Source organism: Lutra lutra, chromosome 3 (assembly GCF_902655055.1).
Source record: "Lutra lutra chromosome 3, mLutLut1.2, whole genome shotgun sequence".
In the NCBI taxonomy this organism is placed as follows: domain Eukaryota; kingdom Metazoa; phylum Chordata; class Mammalia; order Carnivora; family Mustelidae; genus Lutra; species Lutra lutra.
Window position 1 is genome coordinate 64,671,131 of NC_062280.1, and position 27,852 is coordinate 64,698,982.

At 37.8% G+C, this 27,852-nt stretch overlaps 1 protein-coding gene across 2 annotated transcripts in view; it reads left to right on the forward strand.

Annotated features, from left to right (window-relative positions):
* Window positions 1-27,852, forward strand: part of XIRP2 (xin actin binding repeat containing 2) — a 73,904-nt gene that overhangs the window by 15,189 nt on the left and 30,863 nt on the right. For both annotated transcript variants that reach the window (XM_047722021.1, XM_047722023.1), the window contains 2 exons: window positions 9,683-9,849; window positions 14,606-14,743. In XM_047722021.1, coding sequence (XP_047577977.1) covers window positions 9,793-9,849; window positions 14,606-14,743 — 195 coding nt within the window. In that variant the 5' untranslated portion in view covers window positions 9,683-9,792. Of the gene's footprint in view, window positions 1-9,682; window positions 9,850-14,605; window positions 14,744-27,852 lie in introns of those variants that run through there.

Consider the following 27,852-nt stretch of genomic DNA (forward strand, 5'->3'; position numbering starts at 1 on the left):
CTCTTACTCAGAGAGATTAAAATCTAAATGGACATCTAAACCCAGTCTTATCTATAAGAAGATGGATATTTCTTTAGGGGAGCATGAAGAATAACTTCATTGCAAGGTGGTTTGTAGATATAAATTGGAGTGATTTGGGGGAGCTGGAACTAATATGATTTAGAGAGGATCTACCGTGTGGTGATCTCTGACTCGGAGACCTGCATGAATGTGTACTGTGGATGTTCATGTTAGTTTCCTATTGCTGCTCTAGCAAATTACCACAAAAGTAGTCATTTACAATGACACAATTTGTTATAGTATTGTATGGAGGTCTAAAACCCAAAATGGGTTTCACTGGACCAAATCAAGGTGTTGGCTGGGCCAAGCTCATTCCAGAAGCTCCAGGGGGAAATCTTGTTTTCTTGCCTTTTCCAGCCTCTGGAAGCTGCCTGCATTCATTAACTCGTGGGACCTTTCCTCCACTTTCAAAGCCAGTAACATAAAATCTGTACTGTCCCCACCCCCTCTCTTTCACCCCTACCTCTGCTTCTGTCCCCACCTTTTCTTTCTAACTGTGACTCTCCTGCCTCTCTCTTTCATTTATGAGCACCCTTGAGACTATTATATGGCACCCACGTAGATAATCCAGGATAATCTCCCCATCTCAGAGCCCTTAACTTAATCACACCTGCAAAGTCCCTTTGCCATGTGGAATAATACAGTCACAGATTCTGAGAAGGATGTGAACATCTTTGGAGGACCGATATTTTGCTTCCAATGTTGCTGAATCTTGTCTTCTTCCTCTAACAGGCAATTGGAAATACAGCATCTCTTCCAGTATCTGGTGAACTGGGAGAGTACTGGTTAGGGAAGGGTGAGTAAGGAGGCAAGAACTAATTCTTTGTATTATCCTGAGAGATTATCTGTTTTTGTTAATGTAGAAAGCATGGTGCGCAGATGAAATCAGATGAATGAATTGATTTGGGGGAAGGTGACAAGCGTACACACAACAACATAGTACACTTGGAGGGAATGGGACTATAGGGAGGTTAGTTCAAAACATGGAATCTGATTCACTCTGCTCACATGCTGGATGGATGCCAGAGCCAAGTTTATGTGTGGAAGTGTGGCCTACACGTCCACTCATTTTACTTTTTGCCCTTCCTCCCCATGTTTTTTTAAGAGCTGTAAATGCAAGATTGTACTATATACTAACTCTTTAATTTTATTCTCCATCTATTTCTTGGTTTTATAATATTCAAATGGAGTAAAATATATAAAACTCAAATTGATTACAAACTTGGGGGTGCCTGGGTGGCTCAGTTGGTCAAATGCCCGACCCTTGATTTCAGCTCAGGTCATGAGATGAAGCTCCTCCATGGGCTCTGCACTCGGCACAGAGTCTGCTTGCAATTCTCTCCCTCTCTCTCTCTCCGTCCTTCCCACTGCTCTCTCTCTCTAAAATAAATAAATAAAAATCTTTTAAAAAATTGATTACAGGGGCACCTGGGTGGCTCAGTGGGTTAAACCTCTGCCTTCGGCTCAGGTCATGATCTCAGAGTTCTGGGATCGAGCCCCGCATCGGGCTCTCTGCTCAGCAGTGAGCCTGCTTCCTCCTCTCTCTGCCTGCCTCTCTGCCTACTTGTGATCTCTCTCTATATATATATCAAATAATTAAAAAAAAATTGATTACAAATTTGACTTAGCAATAGTATTCTAGATGTTTAAGAGAGATGAACTTTGTTATCAGCTGAGGAATATGAAAATATTAAGAATTCTAGAAATCTTATTCATGCTAATGGCTGTGAGCCAATGCTGTGTCCATCAGTATGATATCCTGGTTCACCAATCCAAACTGGGTTATAGATCATATATTTAGATTTGATGGAATTTAGTTCATCACTCCCCAATATAGTTCTAAATCAATTTTTCAAGTACTAAGCAGTTGACTTCTTTATAACCCATCCAAAATACAATAACAAGACTATCGATGTGTCACCGGAAGTGTGTTTGCCCACTTGAAGCTGCTCTCTGTGTTTGCGTCAGCCTCGTGGGCTTGTGGGGCATGCCAGCGTTCTGTCTGGTTCTTAGTGTGGACTAAATAAAGATTTCTTGGATTGACTTTAGAAAAGTACAAAGAAAAAAATCATTACATTCTCATTTATTTGCTCAAGAGTTCAAGTTACTATTAAACCTTAGAATTTCTTTTGAGTCATGATTATACACTGGGTTAGTGATCTAGGACTATTTTTTCTGTATTTATGGTATACGTGATAAGAGTCAGTTCACCCCAGAAGAAGGCACCTCTTTGTCATTTGAAGACTCTGGGAAGGTGATTATTTGGGTTTGGCTTTGGTTTTTGGACACGTGTATTCTTTGAGAAGTAGCGCAGAATTGGAATGTCACAGAACCTGGAGCCAGACTGCGTGGCTTCCCCTTCCAGCTCTGACGCTCACCAGCCACCTGTCCTTGAACAAGTATTGTAACCTTTCTGTGTCTCTGTTTCCTTATCTATAAAATGGAGATAAAAAATAAAAATAGTCTCTACCTCATAGGATGGTTGAGAGCACTCAGTGGATTAATGTCTGACACACAGAAAACACTTCATATATATGTGCTCTGACTTTTTTACTTGTGAGTCATTCTTTTGAATCCTTTATTGTTCAGTAATGTTTGTACTTTTATTTCAGATATGTCCATGTTCTTTACTAAAAAGTAATACTTTCAGCCTATTTATTATAATTGCCCCCTCCAGTTTTCCTTTTGTCCTATAATTATTTTTGTTTAAAAGGTTTCTTACTCCACACTATTTTTTAAGCTTAGGAACTCCAACTGAAATCATTTTCTACTTCTCCGAAGATTTTTCAACATTTCAAAAAGCATTTAGCTCTTTATTCCATCTGATACTCTGTAACGTGCTGCAAGGTGAGGAACTATTGGATGTTTTTCACAAAATCATTACCCAGTTTCCCCAACATGCCTTGTTGGTAATGCTGCTGTCTTGTCCCGTTGCTCATCTACATACTCATGTGACCAGCTCCTTCATGATTCAGTGCAGACATCCTACTTCTCAGGATGCTTTCCCTGACACCTGCTCGTTGACACACCCGAGTGGATTATGTCCTCCCTGGGAGGCTCTCCACTCACCTGGTGCAAACCCATTAACTCTTGGGTTATAATTGCCTGTCTTTCTTTCCAACTAGTCTGAAAGCTGGAAAGCATAGTGAGTGAGTCATATGCTTACTGTAGATAACCCACAGTTGTTTAGTGGTAATGAATAAATACTTTAAGGAAGCCATATTAATTATATAGTATGAATCATTTCCTTTTGAATTTCATATGGCAGGGCGCCTGGGTGGCTCAGTCAGTTAAGTGTCTGCCTTCATGATCTCAGGTTCCTGGGATGGAGCCCTGCATTGGGCTCTCTGCTCAGTGTGGAGTCTGCTTCTCCCCTGCTCTTTCTCTTACTATCTCTGTCTCTCTCAAATAAATAAATAAAATATTTTTTAAATTTCATATGGCAAAGATGGAGGGAGATACATGAATGTCACCCACAGCATTTAGATTCCCATAGAGTTCTCCTTTTTTCTTTTTTTCTTTTTTTAGAATTTATTTATTTGACAGAGAGAGAGACATCACAAGTAGGCAGAGAGGCAGGCAAAGGGAGAGGGAGAAGCAGGCTCCCTGCTGAGCAGAGAGCCCAATTCGGGGATCGATCCCAGGATCCTGAGATCATGACCTGAGTTGAAGGGAGAGGCTTAACCCACTGAGCCACCCAGGCACCCTGCAGTTCTCCTTTTTCTTGTTATTTATGGTGTTTACATGTTTCTGTACTATGCTAGTCCGCATGTAGAGGCTTACAGTGTTAAAGCTTCACAGTGGGATTAGTATCTTCCAACTGTCAATGGCCCTGCTATCTCATTTAGGACACTTCGTCTTTAATGTAATTTTGCATGAAAAGAATATAGCCACAATGACTTTTCTTCATTTTATATTTGCCTGTTACATTTTTACCCAATATTTTCTTTTTGAATTTTGTGTCTTGTTTTAGGTTGATGTCTTGTGGGTGGCATATGGTTGGATTTATTTGTTTGTCTTTCAGTGTGGAGTTTGACCTGTGTTTATTTTTATGACTATTACAACTGATCTTATTCCTACCTTCTTGTTTAGGTTTTTAAAATTTAAAGCCCTTTGTTTTCTTTTCGGATGTCTTTTGTTATATGGACTGTCTTTTAACTTTGATGTTGACGCCAGTACCAACTAGGATTCATACAGACTATAGCTCAAAGAACTAAAATTTCAGTAACCAGTAACCAGTTTTCTAATTCCTTTTGGTTTTCAATATTATAAGGAAGGCATCTAAGGATGTCTGAATTTTGTTTCTTCATCACAGAAACGCTTCATAATTTTAAATAATTATAGAATTTTTCTCTTTCCTTGTAAAACTTGCAATGTTTTAAACGGATTTACTGTTATACTGATGTTTCAAACTTAATTTTATTTCTGGATTATAGTACATATTTTAAAACTGTGCCCAAATTTTATTTTCAGTAATTTTTCTTCAAATATATCTTTTTTGTTCTGCCTCCCACTCTCCCCATCCCAGCCTCTCATTGAAATGCTATCAATATACAGTTTGGATTTTGCTCTCCGTTTTCTGTCATTGCCTTTCACATTGCTGTTAATGTTAGTGATTTTCTTTTCCACAACATATATTACACTATTTACTGCCCCCAGTGTGTATTTTAACTCTTCTAAAAACTTTAACACCCCTAGTTCTTTTCTCATCTCTGGCAGCTTTCTTTTCTTCTGACTTTATCTCAGCCAGGTGCCTGCTGTAATTCAGATACAGCTAATACCAGCATTGCAACACTAGCAAGTGGTCTGTCAATGAAATGTAGAGGCCAAAGTATCTTACTTTATTCTATAGACTTCCACATAATCCATATGATGTAGGCAAAAGAGGAAAGAAATAAGGTGACTCACAAAAATTTAAACAGTATTTGTGTAAGCCAGTTTTGAAGCCCTGGGGTTTAATACCTACCTTTCATCGAATTGCATCCATTATTGTATTGTTATGTGGTCCTCTTTTCCATAAAACTTTATCAAGTTCAACTACAGTTTAGAAATGTGCCTCCCATATTTTGAAAGTAAGAAATTACATTTAGAAAATGTGCTGAGGTGGAATCTTGCTTTAGAAATAAGATCATGACAGAGCTCTTGGCTTTGTGAACTGTGCCACACTGGGCGTTTTCTAAAGAGGCATTTTTCTGCCTTTGACCATATTTTTGAGCAAGGCACTGATCCCAGCACTATCATAGCAAACATTGACCTTGACTTCCAAATTCTTACTCTATGAAGATCTTAGGATCATATATATAATTTATTACTCCAAATTTCTAGACAATTGTTTAATGGGAAATGAAGAGAGATGTTATTTCTTAATGTTGTAAGAACATATCCTTTTATAGACCACTGAATTCCAAACTTAAAATTTCCTGAACATCTGGTTAGAAGAATGGTTCATGATAATGAACCTTTTTTTTTTTAAGATTTTATTTATTTATTTGACAGACAGATCACAAGTAGGCAGAAAGGCAGGCGGAGGGTGGGGGAGCAGGCTCCCCACTGAGCAGAGAGCCCGATGCAGGGCTCGATCCCAGGACCCTGGGATAAGGATCTGAGCCGAAGGCAGAGGCTTAACCCACTGAGCCACCCAGGCGCCCCAATAATGAACCTTTTTGAAACGCCAGTTTCAAATCTGTGCATATTTCTAAGAATTCTTTCACTGATAATAGAAGTTGTGAAATGAGAAGAAAATCCCAGAGTGTATTAATTTCATTGACTATTCCTCATTGTTTTCCATATCTGACTTCTTAAAGCTATTATTTTACTCCATAGAAACACAGATGGTTGTCTATGCAATCCTTCTGTGACTGACTATAGGCATGTGAATAATTGGTCAGGAAAGGAAGAGCATTCTATCTTATATTATACTACTTTGCATATTAAAAAATGTTTAAACATGGACTCTCCATAAAAAGTAAAATTCAGGAAGGTATGAGTTTTGTAACTAGGCAGATTTTATTGGTTAATTTAGTTATCTTGTTTTTTAAAACTGCAGAAGAAAAGCACATATTTCAAGCTCAAAAAAATAGATCTGTAGTCATACAATCTCTCATGATTTAAGAAAATAGTACATGTAAGTGTACACTTATGTATGCTTATGTATATACATGTATGTATATTATAAATATGTATACTGATGTATGTATATAAGTATACATAAGTGGACATAAGTTAGATTTATGTGTAGTATATTACAAAAAATATAAAAATAATGATATAAATCTTTTCCCTAAGAACCTCAGAATTCTAATAAAAGACATTCTTATCCTTGGCATATAATCATTTTCATAACAGCTTGTATTTTTTAGTGTTTTATTTTCTTTCAAAGTGCTTCCTTTATATGTTCCTTCTGCTTTATAGGATTTATTCTGTTCTACATAGAAGAACTATTTTGGGTGGGTTGGCAATTATTTTCTCATCAGCAAACAAAAGAGAACAGTTGACATTTAGGGTGCAATGGATTCTGTGTCCAGCTAAGCCATTAATTCTGGAGATTTGGGAGAATTCACTGAACTTCTTTGGATTTTCATTTACTCATCTGAACAATGAATTGCCACTAAGCCCCGGAGACAAGTCACGTCTAGTACAATGATTCTGTGTTGTTAATATTTATAATGCTTTCTAGCAGAAATGGTCATTTGAAAAGTTTGTTTTCCCTTCCTTTTTCACAGACCACTTTAGCTTTGTCCCATATTCTTTCACAGTCTGATTTCTATACCTACAGGTATGCAAATCTCCCCCTATTTTTCCATAGGTATTTTATGAGCATCTTTACTTGTACTTCTGTGTCACCCCTCTCTTTAAAGGTTCCCTAAACTCATTTCATGGTGTTCTCCAATCTCAGTTGCATTCAAGCCTTCTGAGATGTCACAGTAAGAGGTGGGGGGACCAATGTCCCTGTCTTCTTCCTCACCTATCCCTAAGGAAGGGGCTGTCTAGGGGTACTTGGGTGATGCAGTCAGTTGGGCATCCAACTCTTGGTTTTGGCTCCAGTCATGATCTCAGGGTCATGAGATCAAGCCCTGAGTAGGGTTCTGCGCTCAGCATGCAGTCTGCTCAAGATTCTCTCTCTCCTTCTCCCTCTGCTTCTACCTACCCCCAACTCTCTCTCTCTCTCTCTCTCTCTCTCTCTCTCTCTCTCATTCAAATAAACAATCTTAAAAATAGGGGACTGTCTGATCAACCTTAAAAATTATATCAGGTGTCATCAACATCAGGATAAGAGCAGATAGATACAGTGTGTTATAGTACATTGGGCAAGAAAAATCACTTATTAGGTGAGGAAAGGAAATAATATGGACACAGCTTGTTAACTCAAGGTAAGTTTTCTACTCTATGACTATCTGTGTAGGCAAATACTGATGGGAAAGAGAGAGAAATTAAGATGTAGTGTATTTTCTGTGATCAAAATGAAAGCCCACAAGGCAATGGAATCCGAATCTCTTAATAATCAGGCCATTGATTTCCTGACCATTAATCTTGGGCCTTTCCCTGTAGGATGAAAAATGATAAAAGTCAAATATCTGAAAAGTAAATACCATCTGTAAACTTTAGCAAAAATAAATTGCTGACTTTCTGTTAAGATAACTAAAAGAATGACATCTTTTATGAATAATATACAAAGTGAAATTTATATTTTAATGTGGAAAAACTTTATGGAGTCAAGTTCAGTAAAATCTATATAGTGATCATTCATAACAAAGTCATAGTATAGTTGAATAGAAACTGAATTCATCTGTGTAGATAAATAATCCGCAGGGGAAAATAAAGATATACTTTCTTTACATGTGAAAGACTTTCAGTAGCATGAGAGAAAGTCTTTTTATCAGAATCAACTGGAAGAATGTACTTTCGTATGGATATGAGGTTTTGAATGTCAGGTGAATTTCACAAATAACTGACATTTGTTATGAACAAATCAGTGTTGATCAGTGTTGTACAGTCATAGTGTGCATATATCACAACTTCGTATTCCCGTATATTTTGTATTTGTGTAAAGTAAAATATGTTTACAATTTTAATTGAAATATGTGAAAATGTTTATTTGAATAAGAACTCCCTATGGAAAATCAGATACTCAGGGAGCCAAAACAAATAATTATTCATTTTTTCTGGATCACAGAAGTTGTTCTCATCTGTTGTGTGCATAAACCTTAAAAGAAACTAAAAATAGAAAAAGCAAACCATTCTATAAGATGGTTCAGTGTGGGAGCTGGAGAAGGAAGTAGGAAGAACAGGAAAGGGAAGAAACAGCTCGGTTGTCTCTCACCAGGAATTGTTTGGGTCTTGGTTTACAGTGATTAAATTAAACCAATCCAAATAACAAAGTACACTGAAGAGCCCTGCTCTTTGAGTTCCAGAAATTACCAGTCCTAAGGTGAACGGCAGGGGGTGCATGAATGAGTAATGAATGTACATGATACTGACATGCATGCACCCATGGACATGTGTATCTCCATGTGGATAAGGGACCATACACCGAATGGTCCCAGAAAAAGCCCTTGCAATGATTTTGGAATTAGGGTTCTTTGAAAGTGAACAGCAAACCATCAAGCAAAGTGATAACAGCAAAGAATACTAGATTAGGAAGAAAATCTAGTTTTGAGTCCAGCTCTGGCACATGTAACTGAAGAACTATGGAGAGTCCTCGTCTTCCTTTCACATAAGGAAACATTTAGTTAGACATGTTTCCATATGCCTAAAAGGAGCTGGTTATAACGAATAGGTTAGACTGCATGCTCTTGAAGACCTTTCTGTTTCTAACCACTGTTATTCTGTGATCATGCAGTCAATCTTTTGCTGTGTTTCCAGGCATGCAATTCTTGATACCCTGTATTTTTGTCAGGTAGGTGGCTTAAATGGGAAAATATCAGACCATCTGAAATGGGTGACTGACAAAGCTTTTTCTAACGGTACTATTATTTCTTTCTCATGTAACACATGTCTCTGAATAAAAGAAATAAACCCACAGTCTATAATTCTCATGGCAATCCTTTATTTTAGCTAGATCCATCTCCTCGAGTGTTAAAGGGTGGAGAGAGAAGCAAAGAGCAATTTTTAGACTTGCTAAAGCTTTAGTCCACCCATCAAATTAATTAATTGTGTGATCATGGGAAAGTTTTCTAACTACTGTGACTCTCTATGTTCTTATCTATAAATTTCAGAAAAGAATAGCACCTACCTCATGAGGTTCTTAGAGAAGTAAATGAGATCACGCTCTTCACAGCCTTTAACCTAAATTCAACACACAGTTCCTCAGAAAGTTTCATTATTAACATTATGGAACTCTTAATAACTGTTTTTCATCAGAATAATCACAAGAGTAAGAGTGGAGACAATATTTTTGTTTGATGTGTGCATGACCATACGCCCCGTATAGGCATTTTGTAGCTTTGCTTGAAAGCTTGAAGAGAAGAGGGTGACTGTGGGACATTGAAAACACGGTACTGTGAAATGTTGCAGTCTGTCTTATGAGAGCAGATGTTTAAAATGCCTTTACTGTTCATAAGATGATGGTATTTTCTTTTCAAAGCCCGAAACACATATCTGAGCGTGCTACATTTGCTTTCAGTGACTGTTGGCCCTAACAAACCTGTGAGTGGATTTGCGGAAGACGGTGGTGCACAGAGCCAGAGCGAGGGCGCATCAGACCTCCAGGAAGTGGTGACCTTGAAGGAGCGGATGGAGAGGTACCAGGCAGCTGTTTCCAGGGGTGACTACCGCAGCTTCTCTGCCAATGTAAGCTGCTCCCGGTTGGTTCTGCATGAGGCAATGGGCTCACTGAGGTCTGCCCTTTACACACCCTCCTTCCTTCGCAGTACAGGACACGGCAGGGCAGTGGGATATAGTAGAAAAGGCAGACCTAGTTTGAATCAAAGTCAGAGGATATGAGTTTAAGCTTCAGAGCTGCTACTTCCTCACTGTGTGATTTTGGGCTACTATCCTAACCCCTCTCTAAGCTTCAGTTTCTTTAACTGCAAAATGGGACTAGCCATCCAGCACAGAGGGTCTTAGAGAGAAGTCAAAGAGATAATTTACGTGTAAGCCATAAGGCAGGGTAGAAATGTGTTATTATTGCCGTCATTATCATTTAACCTATAGCTATTCTCCTTAGGAAGGTTGGGAATTAATTTCAGATTTTAATAATGTGGGTCTGCATGCTGCCCTCCTTGGTCTCATGGATAGTTCATTTAAATTCACTGGCGGTATCTTTTCTTTTTTTTCTTCTTCTTCTTCTTCTTTTTTTTTTTTGCTTTTCTCATTTCTCTGTACGCACTAAATCCATTAGGAGTAGCTTAATCAACATAGAAATGAGGGAGATTAGCAATGTAGGCACTCTGCTAAACCAATTATGATTATAGGAAACAGCAGGATTCAGTAGGACCACCAATTTTTAGAGCCAAAGCATAATAAAGTCATATTCAAAAGAATTTGTTGGGTTCCATCATCTGTGGCCTTCAATCCACAGGGTTTGATGAGTCATTTTATTAGTAGCAGCTTTATAGCTTAATGGAATGTAAGGATACTCTTTTATAATTATAATATCCAAATTAGCAAAGTTGTTCATTTAACCAAAAGAGAAAGAGAAAGAATATCCAAGAAGAGTGGTGCTTTAAAATAGCCACTCTTAACATTCTTCTTTACAAATTATTTAGAGACAAGTCTGACTGTGCCAAACTCATTAACAATATTGTAATTCCAAATGACATTTAAGTTTTTACATAGTCATTAAAATCCATTGCAGATGCAGCATGGATTTTGAATGAATGTACAGAAATCACAGAAGTAGCTCGAGCTCTTCCAAAATAAACAGAATCACACCAGTGCCTCCTGCCAGTCTTCATAGATAGCGCCCCCTGCTGGATCATCAAGAAACTTTACTACAAATTAGTGTTTGAAATTGGAGAAAAGACTTTTGGGGAAACAAACAGATTTTGAAAGTACCCAGTGAGAGAAGGGTTATTCAGTAAACATTTTATGTATATATATTTAGGAAGACTTTTTTCTTTACAGGTACTAGGAGAATACACCATAAGACAAATTTGTTTTTATACAAAAAAGAATATTTAAATCGGGCACTAAGAAAACTTGATTATCCCACTATTTAATGCAAAAATGAAACGTTAATTATATCATAAAGGTAGCCTACATATAAATAATTTAATAATCCTTTCTTCTCTGCCCATTTACAGGCAAAACAAACTGAGGGGAAGTGATTTATGGGAGATCATGCATTAGTAACAAAGCCAGACTAAATCCCTGGTGTCTGGACTCCTGTGCTCTTTTAACTGAATTCAACTGCCTCCTCTCACACAAGAAAGCACCTGTGGCCCAACAAATGCCGTTATTTGGTTCGGCCCTAAGTTAATATTATGCAGGTGTTGGGGAGGAAGAGCACATACATTATCTCAGAGAAATCCTGGTAAATATCTAAAGAAAAACAAAGTAACTGCCTTACTCCCTTATCTGGTCAGACAGAACAAATGTCTGTTCAGTTACAAAATCGTGGAAACTGCCTTTAACAACATTTCTGTCTATACACATAACCAAAGTGTTTTATGTGTAAAATCTGGAGGTCTCTGATTTGGCCCCAAACTGAATCCATTATGTTTCAGTCACACTGAGATCAGTTTCTCCTGGTCCTAGCCTTAGCCAGATGGCTTTTGGTCGAACCTAAATAAAAGTCATGCCTGTGGAAAGGCAGTGGTCTGCGGGAGAGTCCCAGAAGAGAAAGGGGAGGTGACATTTGTTAAGCGATGAATTAAAATGTCAGATTCTGTGCTGTGAGATTTTATTTCTGTTATCTTTTTTAATGCAAGAAATATGTGGAAAATATATTGTTATTCACAGTTTATAAGAAATAAATCTTGAATTCTAGTCTGAGGTCATAAGTGTCAGAGCTCGGATTTATCCAACCCCCAAATTATGTTATTTCTACTATGCCCAAGGACCCAACAATAGTTCTTTGTGAAGACAATAGATAATTGTGTAATATATTAACCCAAGTAAGTGTCAGGTAGTTAAAGTACCTTATTTTTTTTTAAGATTTTATTTATTTATTTGAGAGAGAGCATGAGAGGGTAGAAGGTCAGAGGGAGAAGCAGACTCCCTGTGGAGCTGGGAGCCCAATGTGGGACTTGAGCCCAGGACTCCGGGATTGTGACCTGAGCTGAAGGCAGTCGCTTAACCAGCTGAGCCACCCAGGCACCCAAAGTACCCTATTATTGAAAGGAGTTAATGTTAAGTAGGTATTTAACTTGTTAATAAAATGACTTAATTATTATGGGCATACCCATTAGATTCCAAATCTTATTTCTGAGTCCAAGAATAAAAGGAAACATCACTGGAGCTCGTGCCCACAGACTGCTCCTTGAGCAAGTCTGGCCAGATCACATATATAAATGAGCTAAATAAAGAAACCACATCACCATTGCTCAATTATAATTCAAAAGACTTTCTCGTTTAGGTGGGTGAGCAGCAGTAACAGTGTAATAGTAGGACTACTGATAAAATTCATTAACTATATGAATTTTTGCATATGTAATATGGTCTGAATCCAAAGCACAATGTTAAAGAAAAGAATGGATATACTGGATTTTTAATCCATTTGGTAGATGAGAGGCAACATGTTCAGTATAGGAACTGATATTTTTGTGAAAATGCACTTATTAGGAAAGTATTCAGTCATTAGCATGATTACTGAGGCTTACTAGATTAATTAGCACATGATTTGGACCTTGTTTATAGTTGTTGGAAAGAGTAGGGTTTTTCTTAACAATAATTGCCTTAATTTCCATAATTTAATACTCATATTATCTATGTTTGATCAATCACGGAAGGCCACTTATGTACATTAAATGTCAGGGAGGGGTATAAGAAATATTATGACCTTAATTCACCCTTTCCCTTCTTTATCTTAAATTTCAAAATAGATGACACACTTTCTCATGACCTTAACATGTATCAAATGGCAGTAACTGACCAGGATTTCTATTTGAAGTTCGTTGCAGAATTTGTTAGAATATGTATCTAAAATACAGAAGGATGCATTCTTTTATCCCTTCTTCCCATGCAGCAAATATACATATTCTTAGAAAGCTTATAAATTTGTTAAAGCATCCATTTGGATTTGCTAGTAATTCCGATAATGCCGATTATTAATTCATTCTCCGATATTTTGGAGTATGGGAAACCCCAAGATTATAGTTGTGTTTTTAGTATCTGTTTGAGAAACTACATATTGGGTCATGATTTCTGGATCCCAGGAGTCCACAGTCCATGTTAGGGGAACTTCAGTTCACGGACATGAAGTTACTTCCAGGTCTCAAGGCTTCAGGGTTATGTCAGGACTGGACCAGACCTCAGGAAACCTCCTGTGATTTGAAGGGTTGCTGAATCCCTTCCCAGTTTTAAGCGGTCCTGGAGGCTTCTTGGAGGAGGACTGGTTGGCATGGGGCCTGTTTGCTTGAGAGTTGTCATTCCATCTGGGCTTGAGTGCCTGCTGGGCTGGGGAGTGTGTTGAATCATCAGAACCAAAGCCCTTAAGTTACCGCCCTTCCCACAGGGGCATAAGATCTGACAAGGCTCCTCAGTGTTTTTCAAGTTGCTCCAAAAGATGTCTCTTGAATAAGGCTTTCTGTTCTGCAAAATGCCAATAATAGCCTTAGAATCCTTCTAAGCTTAAACCTTCCAAGCTAAATCCTGTGGTATGCCACCCCCAGAGTAGTTTTTCTGCCTGTCCTTTGGTACTAGGGATTAAGACAGACAGCAGTCATTAAGACAGATACGGTTTCAAATTCCAGCTAATACTCACACCCCTGCAATGAGAACTTAACAAGCTGCCTTACGTGCTCAAACCTCAATTTCCTCATTTTAAAATGAGAATAAATGCCCATGTCTCACAGAATATGGAGAAACATCAAATGACAAGATATATGTAAACACATACAAACCACTCAGCACTAGTATTAAGTAGCTGTTACTATGACTGATATTGACATTTTTGCCTACGAGAGGCTTATTTTATTCATCTTTAGTGATTTGAATACATTTTGGAATGAGTCAAATGTTTTTAATATTCTTAATAATGTGTTGTTTATGTAGATGTTTGGGATTTTAATGACAACCTTACTGTGAGTTAAAATTGAATCCATTATTCTAATTTCTTCTAGTCTGTGTATTATTAGAGAAATACATCCTACAATCCTATAGGTCTCATCTCCAGATATCAAAATCTATCTGCGATAAGGAGAACTAACTCAATATTTTGAAGGTCCTTCTGACTTTATATCAAACACTGATAAATGAGAAAACAACATGAAGAGATTATTTTTTATTAAGGTTTTCTGTAAGGTTCTACTGAAATAATTGCGCGTGTTCACGTTTTTTAATATACCACCCATTAATAATTGTCAACTATAAAAAATAATAACTTGTAAATCCCATCTTGAGCAAATACAAAGCTGAATTTTCCTTTTTTCTTAAATTTTCTTAGATGATGGAAGAATCTGGAATGTGCACAGTGCCTGGTGGTTTGGCCAGAGTGAAGAAACAATTTGAGAAGGACAAATTTGCTTCTTCTTGTAATACCTTGTCTCAGGACCAATACCAGCACCACAACAGATCTGAGCAGGTAATGTGACTGCAGGTAAATGGATAAATCAGATACGATCTAAGTGTTCTCATTTCCGTGCCAAAGCAGAAAGACCCCTATTCGCTGGTACATTTATTTTCATTACTCATTAACAAATATTGTAATTTTAAGATGCTTTAGAAAATCATCTTTAGGGGCGCCTGGGTGGCTCAGTGGGTTAAGCTGCTGCCTTCGGCTCGGGTCATGATCTCAGGGTCCTGGGATCGAGTCCCACATCGGGCTCTCTGCTCAGCAAGAAGCCTGCTTCCCTCTCTCTCTCTCTCTGCCTTCCTCTCCGTCTACTTGTGATCTCTCTCTGTCAAATAAATAAATAAAATCTTTAAAAAAAAAAAAAAAGAAAATCATCTTTAAAGCATATCAATGTATTGATTTGTTTACTTGGAGCATTTTGTCATATTTCTAGGAAACCAAGCTGGAATATTTTTCTTCTCCACTTCTCATGTTTCAAACATAAATGAAAATTAAATAGCCTGGGTTAGTCAACAGGTAAATAGAAATGTTGAAGGCCACGTGGCCACGTTTATATTGAGCCTCTGCTTCTAGGTTATAATTCATGATAAACTATCCACTGGTTGTTTGCATAGATTTAATGTGAAGCATTATTTAGCTAATCATTGTGGTTAGTTTTCTGTTTTCTTTAAAATCATCAAAAATTGAGTAGTAGAACCCAGATGTTACATAAAACTGCATAATGCAACTACTATATTTTATCTTATATAAAAGATTTTCCCCCCATTTCATTCCTCCATTATCGTAGATCACCGAATATTGTCATGGGTTATAATGATTTTTGAATGTGAGAATCTCAGTAATAAAACCCATTAGACTGAGCTCGGCACTTTGAAAAATAGTAATTGCACTGTAAACAGCTGTATTTAGGTCCATGTTTTCCATGAGGAAGAGAGTAACTGGGGTACTTCTAAAATTTTGTAGTGGAAGATAAAAGGTGGATTTTTGTTCATTTGGCTTTTGTTTTAAGAAAAATCTTTAGGATATTTGGAGTTACCTATGTTTTTAAAATTAGGGCAATTGTATGGTAAAGTATGGGTGGGGGAGGGAGGGGGAGAATATATCAAACAGAACGATTTAAAATCTGATATGTGAAATAGTATTTGTTTTCTTTTTCTGGCTTTGTCTGAGAAGTAAAAATTGCACAATATAAATAGCTCAATGAATTTCGGGGAAGAATTAACTTTGCCTAAAGGAAACAAAATGTAAATAAGAAATTAAGACTAGATATATTTGTGGTCTAATATATAGATGTTGCAGCAACATGGGAGTCTATAAGTGAGTCAGTTGTATGTTTGCTTGAAACGGATCAACAATATAAAATGTTGTTAGTTATCATTAATAACTTAAGTAACAAATTCCAGATGGTAATCTGTGTATGGACAGATCCTTTTTTTTGTGAGGAAACATTGTGAAAGAGTGTAAGAGCTATGGGATTTGTAGATCTGACTTTAGAGCCCCCCTGCCCCTGCCCCCGCCCTGCCACCTACCAGCTGAGTGACACTAACACAAGGACACCTTCATCGTCATGGCCCTGGGGAGTCCCTCAGGGCCACATTCTCAGAGGCGAGCAGTACTTAGCTTAATGCTTTGCTATCATCATCTTGAAATTCTTAATACTTTTAGAAAAAGGGACCTGGGCCTGTCATTCTCATTTTGCTCCAGGTCTGGAAAATTATATAGTCAGTGCCACATAGACCAAATTCATCACCCCTCAACTCTCTGTTTCTGATTAAGATGCGGTATCTGATGAAGGATTTGTCCATATCATGTGGAGGTCTCATATGACAAAGAGCAGTTTCCATAAAGTATTTCATTATCCATGAAACCTGAAGTCAGTTAGGACTCCTTAATATTGCAAGAGAGAGAAAGCCCAACCAACAGTGGCTTAAGCCAAATGGAACATTATAGATTCACAAACATGCAGTCTTGTGGAAGGGAGATCTGGTATCCACTCCAGTGATATATTGGAGCAGCTGGCTTGTACCAAGCCTGTGGTTATTAAGTGTTTAGGAATGTTGCAAACCAGATAATGTCATGTTAATAGCTTGAAATCCGCCACAGCCAGAGTATTTGAAATAGAGAAATTGGAAAATACAACAAATCAGGGATATTCTTTCTTTCTCTCTTTCTTTCTTTCCTTCTCTCCTTTTTATCTCCTTTTTTCTTTGATAACGCATTGTTAAATATGTATTTCCTTACTATTAATGTATGGTTTCAACAATGTCCCTAGCATAGTAGTTAAGAGCATAGAAACCGGAGCCAGATTACTTGCGTCCAAATCCATACTCCTTCATCTATTAGTTGTGTGACATTAGGCAAGTTCCTTAGCTTATCTGTGCCTCAGTTTCCTCAATTATAAAGTCAAGATTGTAATAGTTCCTACCTCATAAGTTTGTTAAGAGGATTAAATGGATTATATTTATAAAGTGTTTAAGGCTATGCCTGGCCCATTGTAAGTATAACACAGTATGTATTAAAAAATAATAATAAGTATCACCTTCAACATATTTCTTTTCTTTTCTTTCTTTCTATTTTTTTTTTTTTTTCTTAACCTCACTTCTTCTGGGCTGGTCCCATTCTCACCCAGGTTTCCCCCAGATAGTAGTAAAAAAGATGCAGAGAAAAAGTGAGATCTTTTTCCCAGAAGTTTCAGGACCAAGCCTTACTGCATCTAATTGACTCTAAATGGAACACTCACGTTCTTCCTAGAACTAATTGCTATAGCTGGGGGACACTGATTGGCTGAAGCCTCTGTACCTGTTGACCTAAGTGGAAGTTCTCGGCATTCAGTTATCAAGGGAAAAATAAATGGATACTGGGTAAAAGCACAACCCACAGCAGCAACATATAAATGTTACATACACACACATATACACACATACACACCCCCCTACTATAAGCTCCTTGCAAATGGAATCTATTAACATAAGCGGTAGTCCCTCCTCTGGAACATGAAATATTAATGCCTATGAGTGTAATAAATAAAACCATGCACTAGAAGTCTGAATATCTGCAGGACTCTGGGCAAATAGTGACCTCTCTGAACTTCAGTTTCATTATCTACTTGTAGACATACTAATAATATGCAAAAATTCCATGGGGAACGACTAAGCCTTGGTCATGATGCCATGTAATATAAATAATATATAAAGGAAACATGTTAGAATAAACTAGTAAATATCTTTTATTGAACTGTATGCTGAAGTCTGTGGGAAAATGAAAGAAAAAAAGTCATCTGTACTTAGAAAATGAAATGACTAATTTATAATCCTTATTACAAATTTGAGACACACATCAAATTTGATTATAGAGGGGAAAATGTAGAAAATCATGTCTTAGATATTCACTTAAACTTTTACAGCTATCTAATGTATTCTAAAAATTGCTTTCCTTGTCAGCGGGGATTGAGGATGTTTACAGGTAAAGGCAGATAGTAAATTCTGTCTTCCCAAAGATGTTGTCCACCCAGATGGTATTTTCAATCTGCTTGTTGAAAGTACTTGAGATTTACCCCTCTGCTACGTCTGCCCCTGGCCAAAAAGAAAAAAAAAAAAGAAAAATTTTGTTAACATATAAAAACTAATACTAATTTGAATATCAAATTTAATTAGAGTTAAGAAAGAACATTTGTTTTGAATTTCTGACAATATTTGATGTCACAATTACTGATAATCTTACAAGGTGTAATAAGTTCAATCTGCCTCTCTCCTTTCTAATATACTAAAGTCAGATGTTTCAGGGTAATTAGCTATTTGGTAGTCACTTGGGAGATGAACAGCAGGGCTAGACAAGTTTTGGAAATTAAGCTCTCTCAGGTTAAAGACCCCTCTGTCTGCTGATTGATCAGACTATTTTACCAGACTGCCTTTTATTCAAAAAGAGATTCTGAAATAGAAAAAAAGAGGGCGGGGGGAATAACATACAGGAACTTCATTTATGCCGTCTGGGATAATGTCCTATTTATATATTCTAGACTTGTCGTGCTTCATGGTTCTGCCTGTTTCAGTAAGCGGCATCACCACTGCTAGCCTGTGGAGAATCCTTATGTAAATTAGAAAAAGCGGCCACTCTGGACCATCAGAGCCACTGGGGGAGCGAGGCTTGGGGCGAGGGTTCAGCTTCTTAAAAGAATGTGTTGAGGAAATGTTATTTAATCTTTTCCCAAATTCTTAAAAGGGTGCCTTGAAATACGCTGCAGAAAATATTAGAATGCATGTGTTATTGATGTGAAACAGCCATCATCTCTTTTCTGAGTTCATTTTCACTTGCCTATACTACAGTTTCTGTGTTTTCAAGACTTTCCTTTCCTTCCTTTTTCTTTTTTAACAGCCTTATTGAGATAGAAGTTGCGTACCGTAAAAGCCACCCATCTTAAGCGTACAATTCAGTGGCTGTGTAGTGTCTTTACAAAGTCATACGGTGTCACTGCTATCCAATTTTACGACATTCCCTGTCACCCCCAAGATAAATCTTGGACTCATTAGCAGTCTCCAACATTCCTTTTTGTGCCATATTTTCACACTCAGGTTTTAACCTTCATCTTCTCACAGGAATGTCTTTGTTTTCTTTCGCCCATACTTACACCATCCTGAGTAGCTCTTTGCTTATTAATTTTGGAGTCCTGGAAGCCTGTACTCTTCTGAGGTTGCTTGGTTTGGTTTGGTGTTTTCTTTTCTAAGTGGCTTAAGTGGGAAGGAGCAGATGGAGCCCCCAAAATTTTGGAAGTAATCAGTGCAACACAGGGCTTAGGCGACTGCTTTTATGTGAAAATGGCTGCACCGAATCCATGTCAAGAATGTGAGGTCTTCCTGACCACTCCCGCGGCTGCCCCTCACGTGGGCCATGAGGAAGCTGCAAGCCAGTACACATCTTTCTGGATATATCTGCTGTCTCAAAAACCTGAATGCAAACATTAGCACTCTGTAAAGTTACGTGGATTTGAAACAATCCCTAGACAATTTTAGGTTGATAGAAAACATTTTTGACAGCTTGTGACAGATATAATCTGACATCTGTGTGTTTTAGACTCTTTAAAGGTGACCCATAATTATTTTCTAGCAGACTAAACATTTTTCATCAGAGAAATGTCCACGTTGCAAAGCATTTCTCATGTAAGTGCTTTAAACCTACCTTTAGCTTTCTGCCGTGTACATAATTCTTCAAGGTCGTAGATTTCTATTGACAGCCCCAACCTAACCTAGATCTCTATCGACAGATAAGTTTCTGATCAAAAGTGTGTCTCATATTGTATTTTAATTGTGTATGTTATTTCTTAATAGTATTTTTTAATGACTCCTACAACTTAAAGTAACATCATGCAAACAGGAATCCAGAGTGATGGTCAGGCCTGCTGGCTCCAAAGCCAGACAGCCCAGGTTAGAATCCTCTGTGTTAGCCACCTGATCTCTGTAAAATGAGGACGAAGTAGCGGGTGTGTTTTAAGAATAGAATAAGGTGCTCCATGTAAAGCTGTTAGTAAAATGTCTGGCATATATGAATTGCTCAATAAACACCAGCTATTATCATCAGCAATATTTCTGCTAAAGCTAAGAGAGCATAATCAGGTGGTAATTATTCTCAAAGGAAAATATGATTCATAAACATTTTATGTATATGTAAAGAGACAAAGAAGGATAACATTGCTCTATGCCTCACAACTCACACACTTCAATTTTTTTTTTTTTTTCTAGTTCTTTGGCCCTTGGAGACAGAATCATTTCCTAGGAGCTCATTAAGTAATTAAAGATTAGTTTAAAATTAACATCTCTCTGAATGCTTTGGGCATCTGTTGTTCTGAAGTAGTCAGTAACTTTAGTGCATATTTTAAAAAATTATAATAACAGGTCTCCTTCTGAGGAAAAAGTGCTTAACCCCGCACTCTAGGCAATGACAAGATGAGGGGGATCTCTGGGAAAGCCACAGAGGGGAATGTGTATAGGACATACTTTGCACAGGTTCACTGCCACCCCGGGATGCTGTTATGAGTAAAAGCATGTTTTTTCAAGTGGGAGCAAATGAATAACATAGCATTTGCTTTTGAAGACTGCTTCATTCACTGCTTTATTGTGACATGATGTACTGAGAGGAAAATATAATTAATATATGAATTGAATCAGGCAAGAAAGAAAAAAGCCTACCCTGCTTGAATAAATGAGGAAGAGAGAAAGAGTTGAGGCAGTGCTGATTTTTTCCATCTCTAAAAGTGCTATAGCCTCTCAGCTCGTTTTACTTGATATGTGGAAGGGAGAGGAAAACATTTGTAAGGGGTAGAACCTACCTTGGGACATTTTCTGGTTTGTGCTTAAAACAATGAAGGTAAAATACATTCCTCCAATTGTCTGAATAAAATATAGTAAGTGCTTTTTTCAACATCAATGCTAATATGTACAAATACTAAGAAATAAGGGCCCCTATTTGCCAGAGAACCATTTCTTTCCTTGACACCAGCCAGGCAATCAGCCTGACCTTTTTCCAGATAGACCAGTGAATACATATAAATTTCCCACTGGCCAACCATTTAAACCATCTTCTACAACTCTTTCTCAGCACCTATTGTGAGTGAGCTTTGGTACTGAAAAGAACACAAAAAGATTAATTTTTGAATGCTGAGTCAGAATTAGAAGACCAAGAGTTTGCTAAATAAAGCAACCAATAAAACAATGGCCTCAACCAACCGAGGTCTATAACCCACTAAGAGCCAGGCCTGTACAAGCTGGTTTATGCAGAATTTGGTTCACTCAAGTTATTTATTAATCAAAACATCCCAGTTCCTGGTACCATATAGCAAACCAGCTTTGCCCTACACTAACAGCTCAGTTTCCTTTTTAGTTCAATAAGTAGAAATGCAAACTTTGATCCAGTTGTGGGTTTGGAGATGCACACTTGATAAACTGAATTTTTCACCTCTACTTTTACATTCAAAACTATCTGTGTTATGTTCATGATTGGACGTTTCATTACTGCTTTCCACACCTGTGCCCTGGCCATGGCTGCCTTGCCATCTTGCCACCGGTGACCTTGCCATTAAATCAATCTCCACCTGTCTCTCCTCTTCCTATCCATGTCTACCTTCCTCTGGTTCTGTAGGTCTTGACGGAAGCCCATACTTTTTTCTAGAGATATCGAAAAGAATTATATTTTGTAAAAACAATTCCTTGCTCAAGTTGCAAGGTAGATTAACCACAGTTAGTACTACTCACACCAACTACAATGAAGACAAAGGCAAAAACACAAACTAAACTCTGTAAGAAGTTGTATTTCTCAGGACGAAAGAAAGAAAGGCTTTTCCTGCGGGCCCCCCAAACCCTGATTCCATTATGGCCTGCATGAGCCTGGTTCATCTAGAAGTGTGCCCCACCCTCCTTATGAAGCCCCTATTCCATGCTTCCACCCGAGGCTTCCTGTTTGGGGGTGCAGCAATGCAGTGGTGGTGGGTCTCCAATGAGTCCTCTGTCCACCAGTTTCTGCATCACCCCCAACCTGAAGCAGGATGGCTTTTCAGAGCCCTTGACTTGTCCCCTCCTACCTCTTTCTTCTCTGACGAGGTAAGGATTTAGAATGAAACCATTCTCCCTGTGAGGCTGAGACACGGACGGAGTCTCTGAAGGAGCTCAGGTCCCCTGAGTCACTTAGGCCCTCAGTAAGGTGAGACCCTTAAGTGTAAATTAATAAAGGAACTCCCCCGGCAGCCCAGGTCATTCTGCTTAAGTTGTTCTGGCTTGCGGTCAGGGATGGGGGAATGGTACAGCTCTCCAGGTCTGTGGAGAACAGAGAAAACAAAAGCATAAGAAAATCATGGTGAATATAATAAATGTCAGTCAGCCAAACAACCAATTTACTGGTACCCCAAACCCTGTTAGCTCCTTTGTTAATTTCAGACACTCTCAATATACTGTTATTTGTATATATACAGTTATATTTCAATATTAAAATTAAACTAAATAATGGTATAAATGAACTAAGGAAAGATACATTAAAATTCTTAAGGAAAACCAATTAGAACAAAGATAAACTAAAAAGTGAATGAATTTATTAGTTTAGGCCACACTAATGTACCAATAATTAACTAAAACTGATACTTAACTTCTTATTACTGTAATCTTTTATCAAAAAAGCTTTAATTTTATAGGATTATACAGTCTGTACACCTAATGTCTCTTGAGTTTGTACCTTTGATATTTCTACACAGTTATTATTTTCTGAAAGACATGGGATTTAATTGCAAAGTGATCAACTTTATTAAATAACATAGTAAACCTGCTCATAGTCGTTTGGCTCTTCACATAACTAAAGCAACGTGTCCACTTCCCCCAAGACACGAGGTATGCCCATGAAGTACAATTAAGACTAATGTCTGTGATCTACCGACGTCAACAGCATTACTTTGGAGCCACACACTGTAACTCTCAACAGCGGCTGTCCCCAGATGAGTCGATGGTAATTACTAACTGCCTGCTGAGGTGTGACCATAAAGCCTTCGTCATGGTCCCTTTGCAACTTCCAATTTCAGCTACTTTCTGCAGAATCGGTTGGTATGTTGAGTTCTCCTGCTAGTGCAGAGAGGGATTCACTCCTACCTCCCCTGGGCAGCACTGCAGGACAATCCAGTGCATCATTAAAAAAGGAAACTCATTCTAACCCCTGGCAAAATGTTTGCCTTGGTCCTTTGTGGAAACTCTGTCCTCTTGATGAAATAACGCAGTCCTTCTAGTGTGTGCAATCAGCCTGGGCTCCTTTCCTATGCTGTTAATAACTAAATGAGATAATCTGCCTGGTGACTTGGAGGGGGTGAGAAATATTATCCTACAAAGGGTGCCCTGGCACTATTTCTCAGGCTGTCAGAGCCCAGGGGTTAGTACAAAAACCCGCTAAGTAAGACTGAGTTGCAAGCACAGGCACAAGTGCTTTCAAAAAATCCCGAACTGGTTGCTATTCTTTCTAAGATTCATCTTACTTGTGCTCCAAAATACAATTTGTAGGAGCGATGTTTACCCCAATTATTGGAGTATCACTACCACAGCTTTTCTTCTTAATGGTATTATGGGTTTCTGTAAACCTATTTGTTCTTATAGAACCCATTTTCAATTTCATTTGCAGAAGACAAGTGCACTTACAGATACACCCTTCACTCCTTTCAAGGAAAATGAATTGGGATTGCTTTAGGGGAAAAGGAGTGGTATTGTTTGTTCTTATCTCAGGGCCCAGGGCTGTTGAGAGAGGGTCACTGGAACCCTTTCCCACAAAACACAAAAACACCGCTCAGAGTTTCCTGTTCCCAGGGATCCCCCAAAGTATCTGATGTTGATGAAGATGTAAAAGACAGACATTGGGACATGATGGAATTTTATGTCATCTTTTACTTAGAGGAGGTGGTAGCCGCGGAGGGAAAGCTGGAGGAAGGAATGTGTTGATACAGCCCTTCCTTCAATTTGAAGTTTCATATTAGTTTCAAGTGGAAATGTGCTCTTTGTATAATTATACTTAATAGAATTCTTAAATATAGAAACAATACATTATACTAATTAAAGGTGCTTTATTTTTGAATTGTTAGAATGGCAAGCTGCGGGATTTTAAGTTCACAGACTTTGCTAGTTTTTGAGGAGCAAGGAAAATTATAGCAAAAGAAACCTTAACGTAACAGAATCATTATGCTTATAAAACTTGTAGAAGGGGCAAAATGTTTTTCCACAGTTAGTTTTATGAAAATGGGTGTTTTCTGTAAGCGCTTGACATAAGCACTTGACTTGACTTCTTCTGGATCTAGTATTTCTCTAAATAAACCCTCCTCATGGGTCTTTGAAAATGATTAGATAGAGATAGGTTTGTCTATTCCTTTGCATGTTCATTGATTAGTTTGCATAATTACAAACAAATTAGCATACTCCCCTCCCACCCTCAATAACCTGGGCAAAAACAAGGCCTGAGACAAGGAAGAGATGTTAAAACATTCTGTCTTCAGAACCATTCTATTGCAGAGATAACTGTTTGGAATGTTGCTTGGAAAATTTATTTTTTGCAGTTTCTATGCAGATCTCAAGATCACGGCACATGGAATAAGATCACATCTTCCAACAGCCTTGTTCTTTATCCCTCTCTGACCAGAGTCATCTACCATGGAAAGGAGCAAGTTATTATCTCTGTAGGAACCAGCTGAGGCTACTTCATTTCCTACCCCATCAGGACAAAACACATTGTAGACCAGCCACCAAATTGATACCAACAGGGGGAGCCAAGTGCTCAATCTATCTTCCTCTACATCCCCCCCCCCCCCCCCCCCCCCCCCCCCCCCCCGGCCCCGGGAAATACCAAGAGCGCTAAAGACATCGTCCTGCATTTGAAATTCATTTCTGTCTTCAGAGTACAAATCACAAAAATTTAATACTAGAATTCATATCACATGGTGTTCAGACGCATTTTGGGGAGATCTGGGGGAACTTTAATGAAGTCAGCCCTTTAGGTTGGGGTTCAGTTTGTGAGCCTTTTATCATAAATATTTTGTGCCATAATTCTACAAATATCAACAGCTCCCCCCAATTATATTGTCTTTTTTTTCTTTTAGAGGATTAAAAAAGGAATTTTCCTTTTTTCCGCTCAACTCCTTTTCCTTCATGCTCTTATTTTTCTAGACCTTTTCTATTACAGGGGGAGTTAAGAAAATGACAAAGTATACCATCAAGTCTGGTTATAGAAAACAGACAAAGAAAAGAAGCAATAATTTGCAGGGAAGAAGGAATATGAAAAAACTATGCATGAGAGAATTGCAGACACATAGAGATCTATGTTTTCTATATCAGAACCAAATGCAAATATGTTTGTGTGTGTGTGTATATTGTTGTTGTTGTTGTTGTTTTTCAAAATGTGACTTCGCTGTGAACCCTTGGCTGCCACAAGGCAGTTATCCCTGTGGTAACTTTTCTCTACACCTCCTGCTTAAAACCTAAAAAGTAAGAAGGATCGTGAGGCCCCGCTTTCATGGTGCGTGTTAGTACTGAAAATCAAAATCAAACGAGCTTTGACCCTTCTGCTCCACGGGAGGTTTCGGTCCTCCCTGAGCTCGCCTTAGGACACCTATGTTACCGTTTGACAGGTGTAGCGCCCCAGCCAAATGCAAATATGTTGATTTCTTCCTATAAAAACAGTGGTGAAACAGAGAATATCTTTTCACACAAAACGCAAGTTAAATCATTTAATAATCATGGGCTCTGTGTTTGACACTTAAGTTCAATATAATCTCTCTTATAATCTTGAGATAGGAGATCAAGTATTTATCTGAATATTTGAAGTAAGTTGTAAAGACCTATCATTCCTTTTTATCAATGCCTGTTTGAATCTCATCTGCTCTGATCCATCCTTAAAAAACAAACCTGATCTTCAGTTATGAGCCTCCAGCAGGTTTTCTGTCGTTTACAGTGCACCAGTATTTATTAGCTTAATTGGGAGGACTTCTATTACAGATCAGAGAGTATGTCCTTAAATGTCATCTGATTTTTTTTATAAGTCTGTAGGAGTTAAATGGCTCAATTTTTTAAGTAATTGTTGATTTTTTTTTTTTTATGTAAAATGAAACTACATAAGCACATACTTAAAGCAAATAGTCCTTGGTCCTTTTTAGTAAGAACCTCTTTTCAATTTTGAGACCCCTTAAACTTCTGGCATTGATTTTTTGTATTTGTCAAACCTTTGCATTGATGACCAATATTAAATTGATAGAAAAGATGTTTCACTGAATCACCAGCCCTAAAAGAAAGAAAAAAAAAATGTGTAGTTACCTGGTATAATAGTGAAAAAGATATTGTAGTGAAAGACCCGGTGATTTTTTAAGAGTTAAGACATAATACAAATTAGTGTACATGATTATTAATTTTGGGGTTCTTTGAAGGACTCTCAGAATTGTGCTGTTCTTCAAGATATTTAACTGGTTGAGGATAATGTCTTTCCTTTGCTCTTGTCTCTACCTTAAACACACTCTGAGCACATAATAAGAGCACATAGAATATGTCATTTCCTGCCTTTAGGTGTTAAAAACTTTGGTTCAAAATAGCTGGCTGATGGAACTCTTATGAAAACATTATATTCGTGGTGTATGTTTGGTGTTTTTAAAATTTGTGTCTCATTCTTCCTTCAATCCCTTTTATGTATAATCAGCATGTAGACTTTAAGAACAGTGGAGTTCTGAGGAAATGAGGTTTTATACAAGTGTGAAGTGCCTTGTACATTTCCGGACACCTACAACACTCAATCCATAGTAGCGCCTCATCTCTGTCTCCGTCAGTGCTTCCCCACTTTCTGTTGCAGCAGATTACAAATGAGGATTCTAAGTGAGGCTGAAATTAGTTGTAACTTATTTACCTGATTTATTACTTGAATTGATGACAAACTCCAGCTATAATCTAATATCCCTGTCTGCCACTTCAATCTCTTTTCATTTCCCATGTTGCTAGTAGATACATTCACCAGTGAAACTGCAATTAGTTACCCTTTTATTTTCCCCCATTTTTCCTTATTTTGAAGAAAACCCAAGTGATCAGAATAATTCAGTTGTAGCCATAATTGATAATTACACTGACTTGTTTGCACAGATAATCTTGAAATGGTTGCATTGGAGCCAAATCTATTTTATTGTGTTTCTTCCCTCTGTTTGGATTTTATATAAAGATTTAAAATGTCATTCCTCCCAGTGAACAAGACTGATGTTCACAGAGACACAGAGGGACAGTAAAAGGAGGAGGAAAGTTTGTATAACAGGAACTCTTTCCAACCTCTTGGCAGGCCAATTGTACTATCTCTAAGTCTTCCTACATGTCCTTGTCGTATCACATGGAACATATTGCCAAGAAATAGGCCCAAATCAATTCCATTATAAGACATGAATAGTGTTTCCTACTATGTTATCTGTTGTCAAAAATAAACACCTTTACTTAACGCTTTTAGCTGGTTTCAGTTTGGTTAAGAAGACCTCAGTGTTCATGAAATACACTATTGTAACAAGGGTAATAGCCACTTTTCACTCTTTTTGACATTCAAAACTCCTTCTTTACTTGGGAATGCCTCTTACCAATGAGGCAGAACCAGCCTCC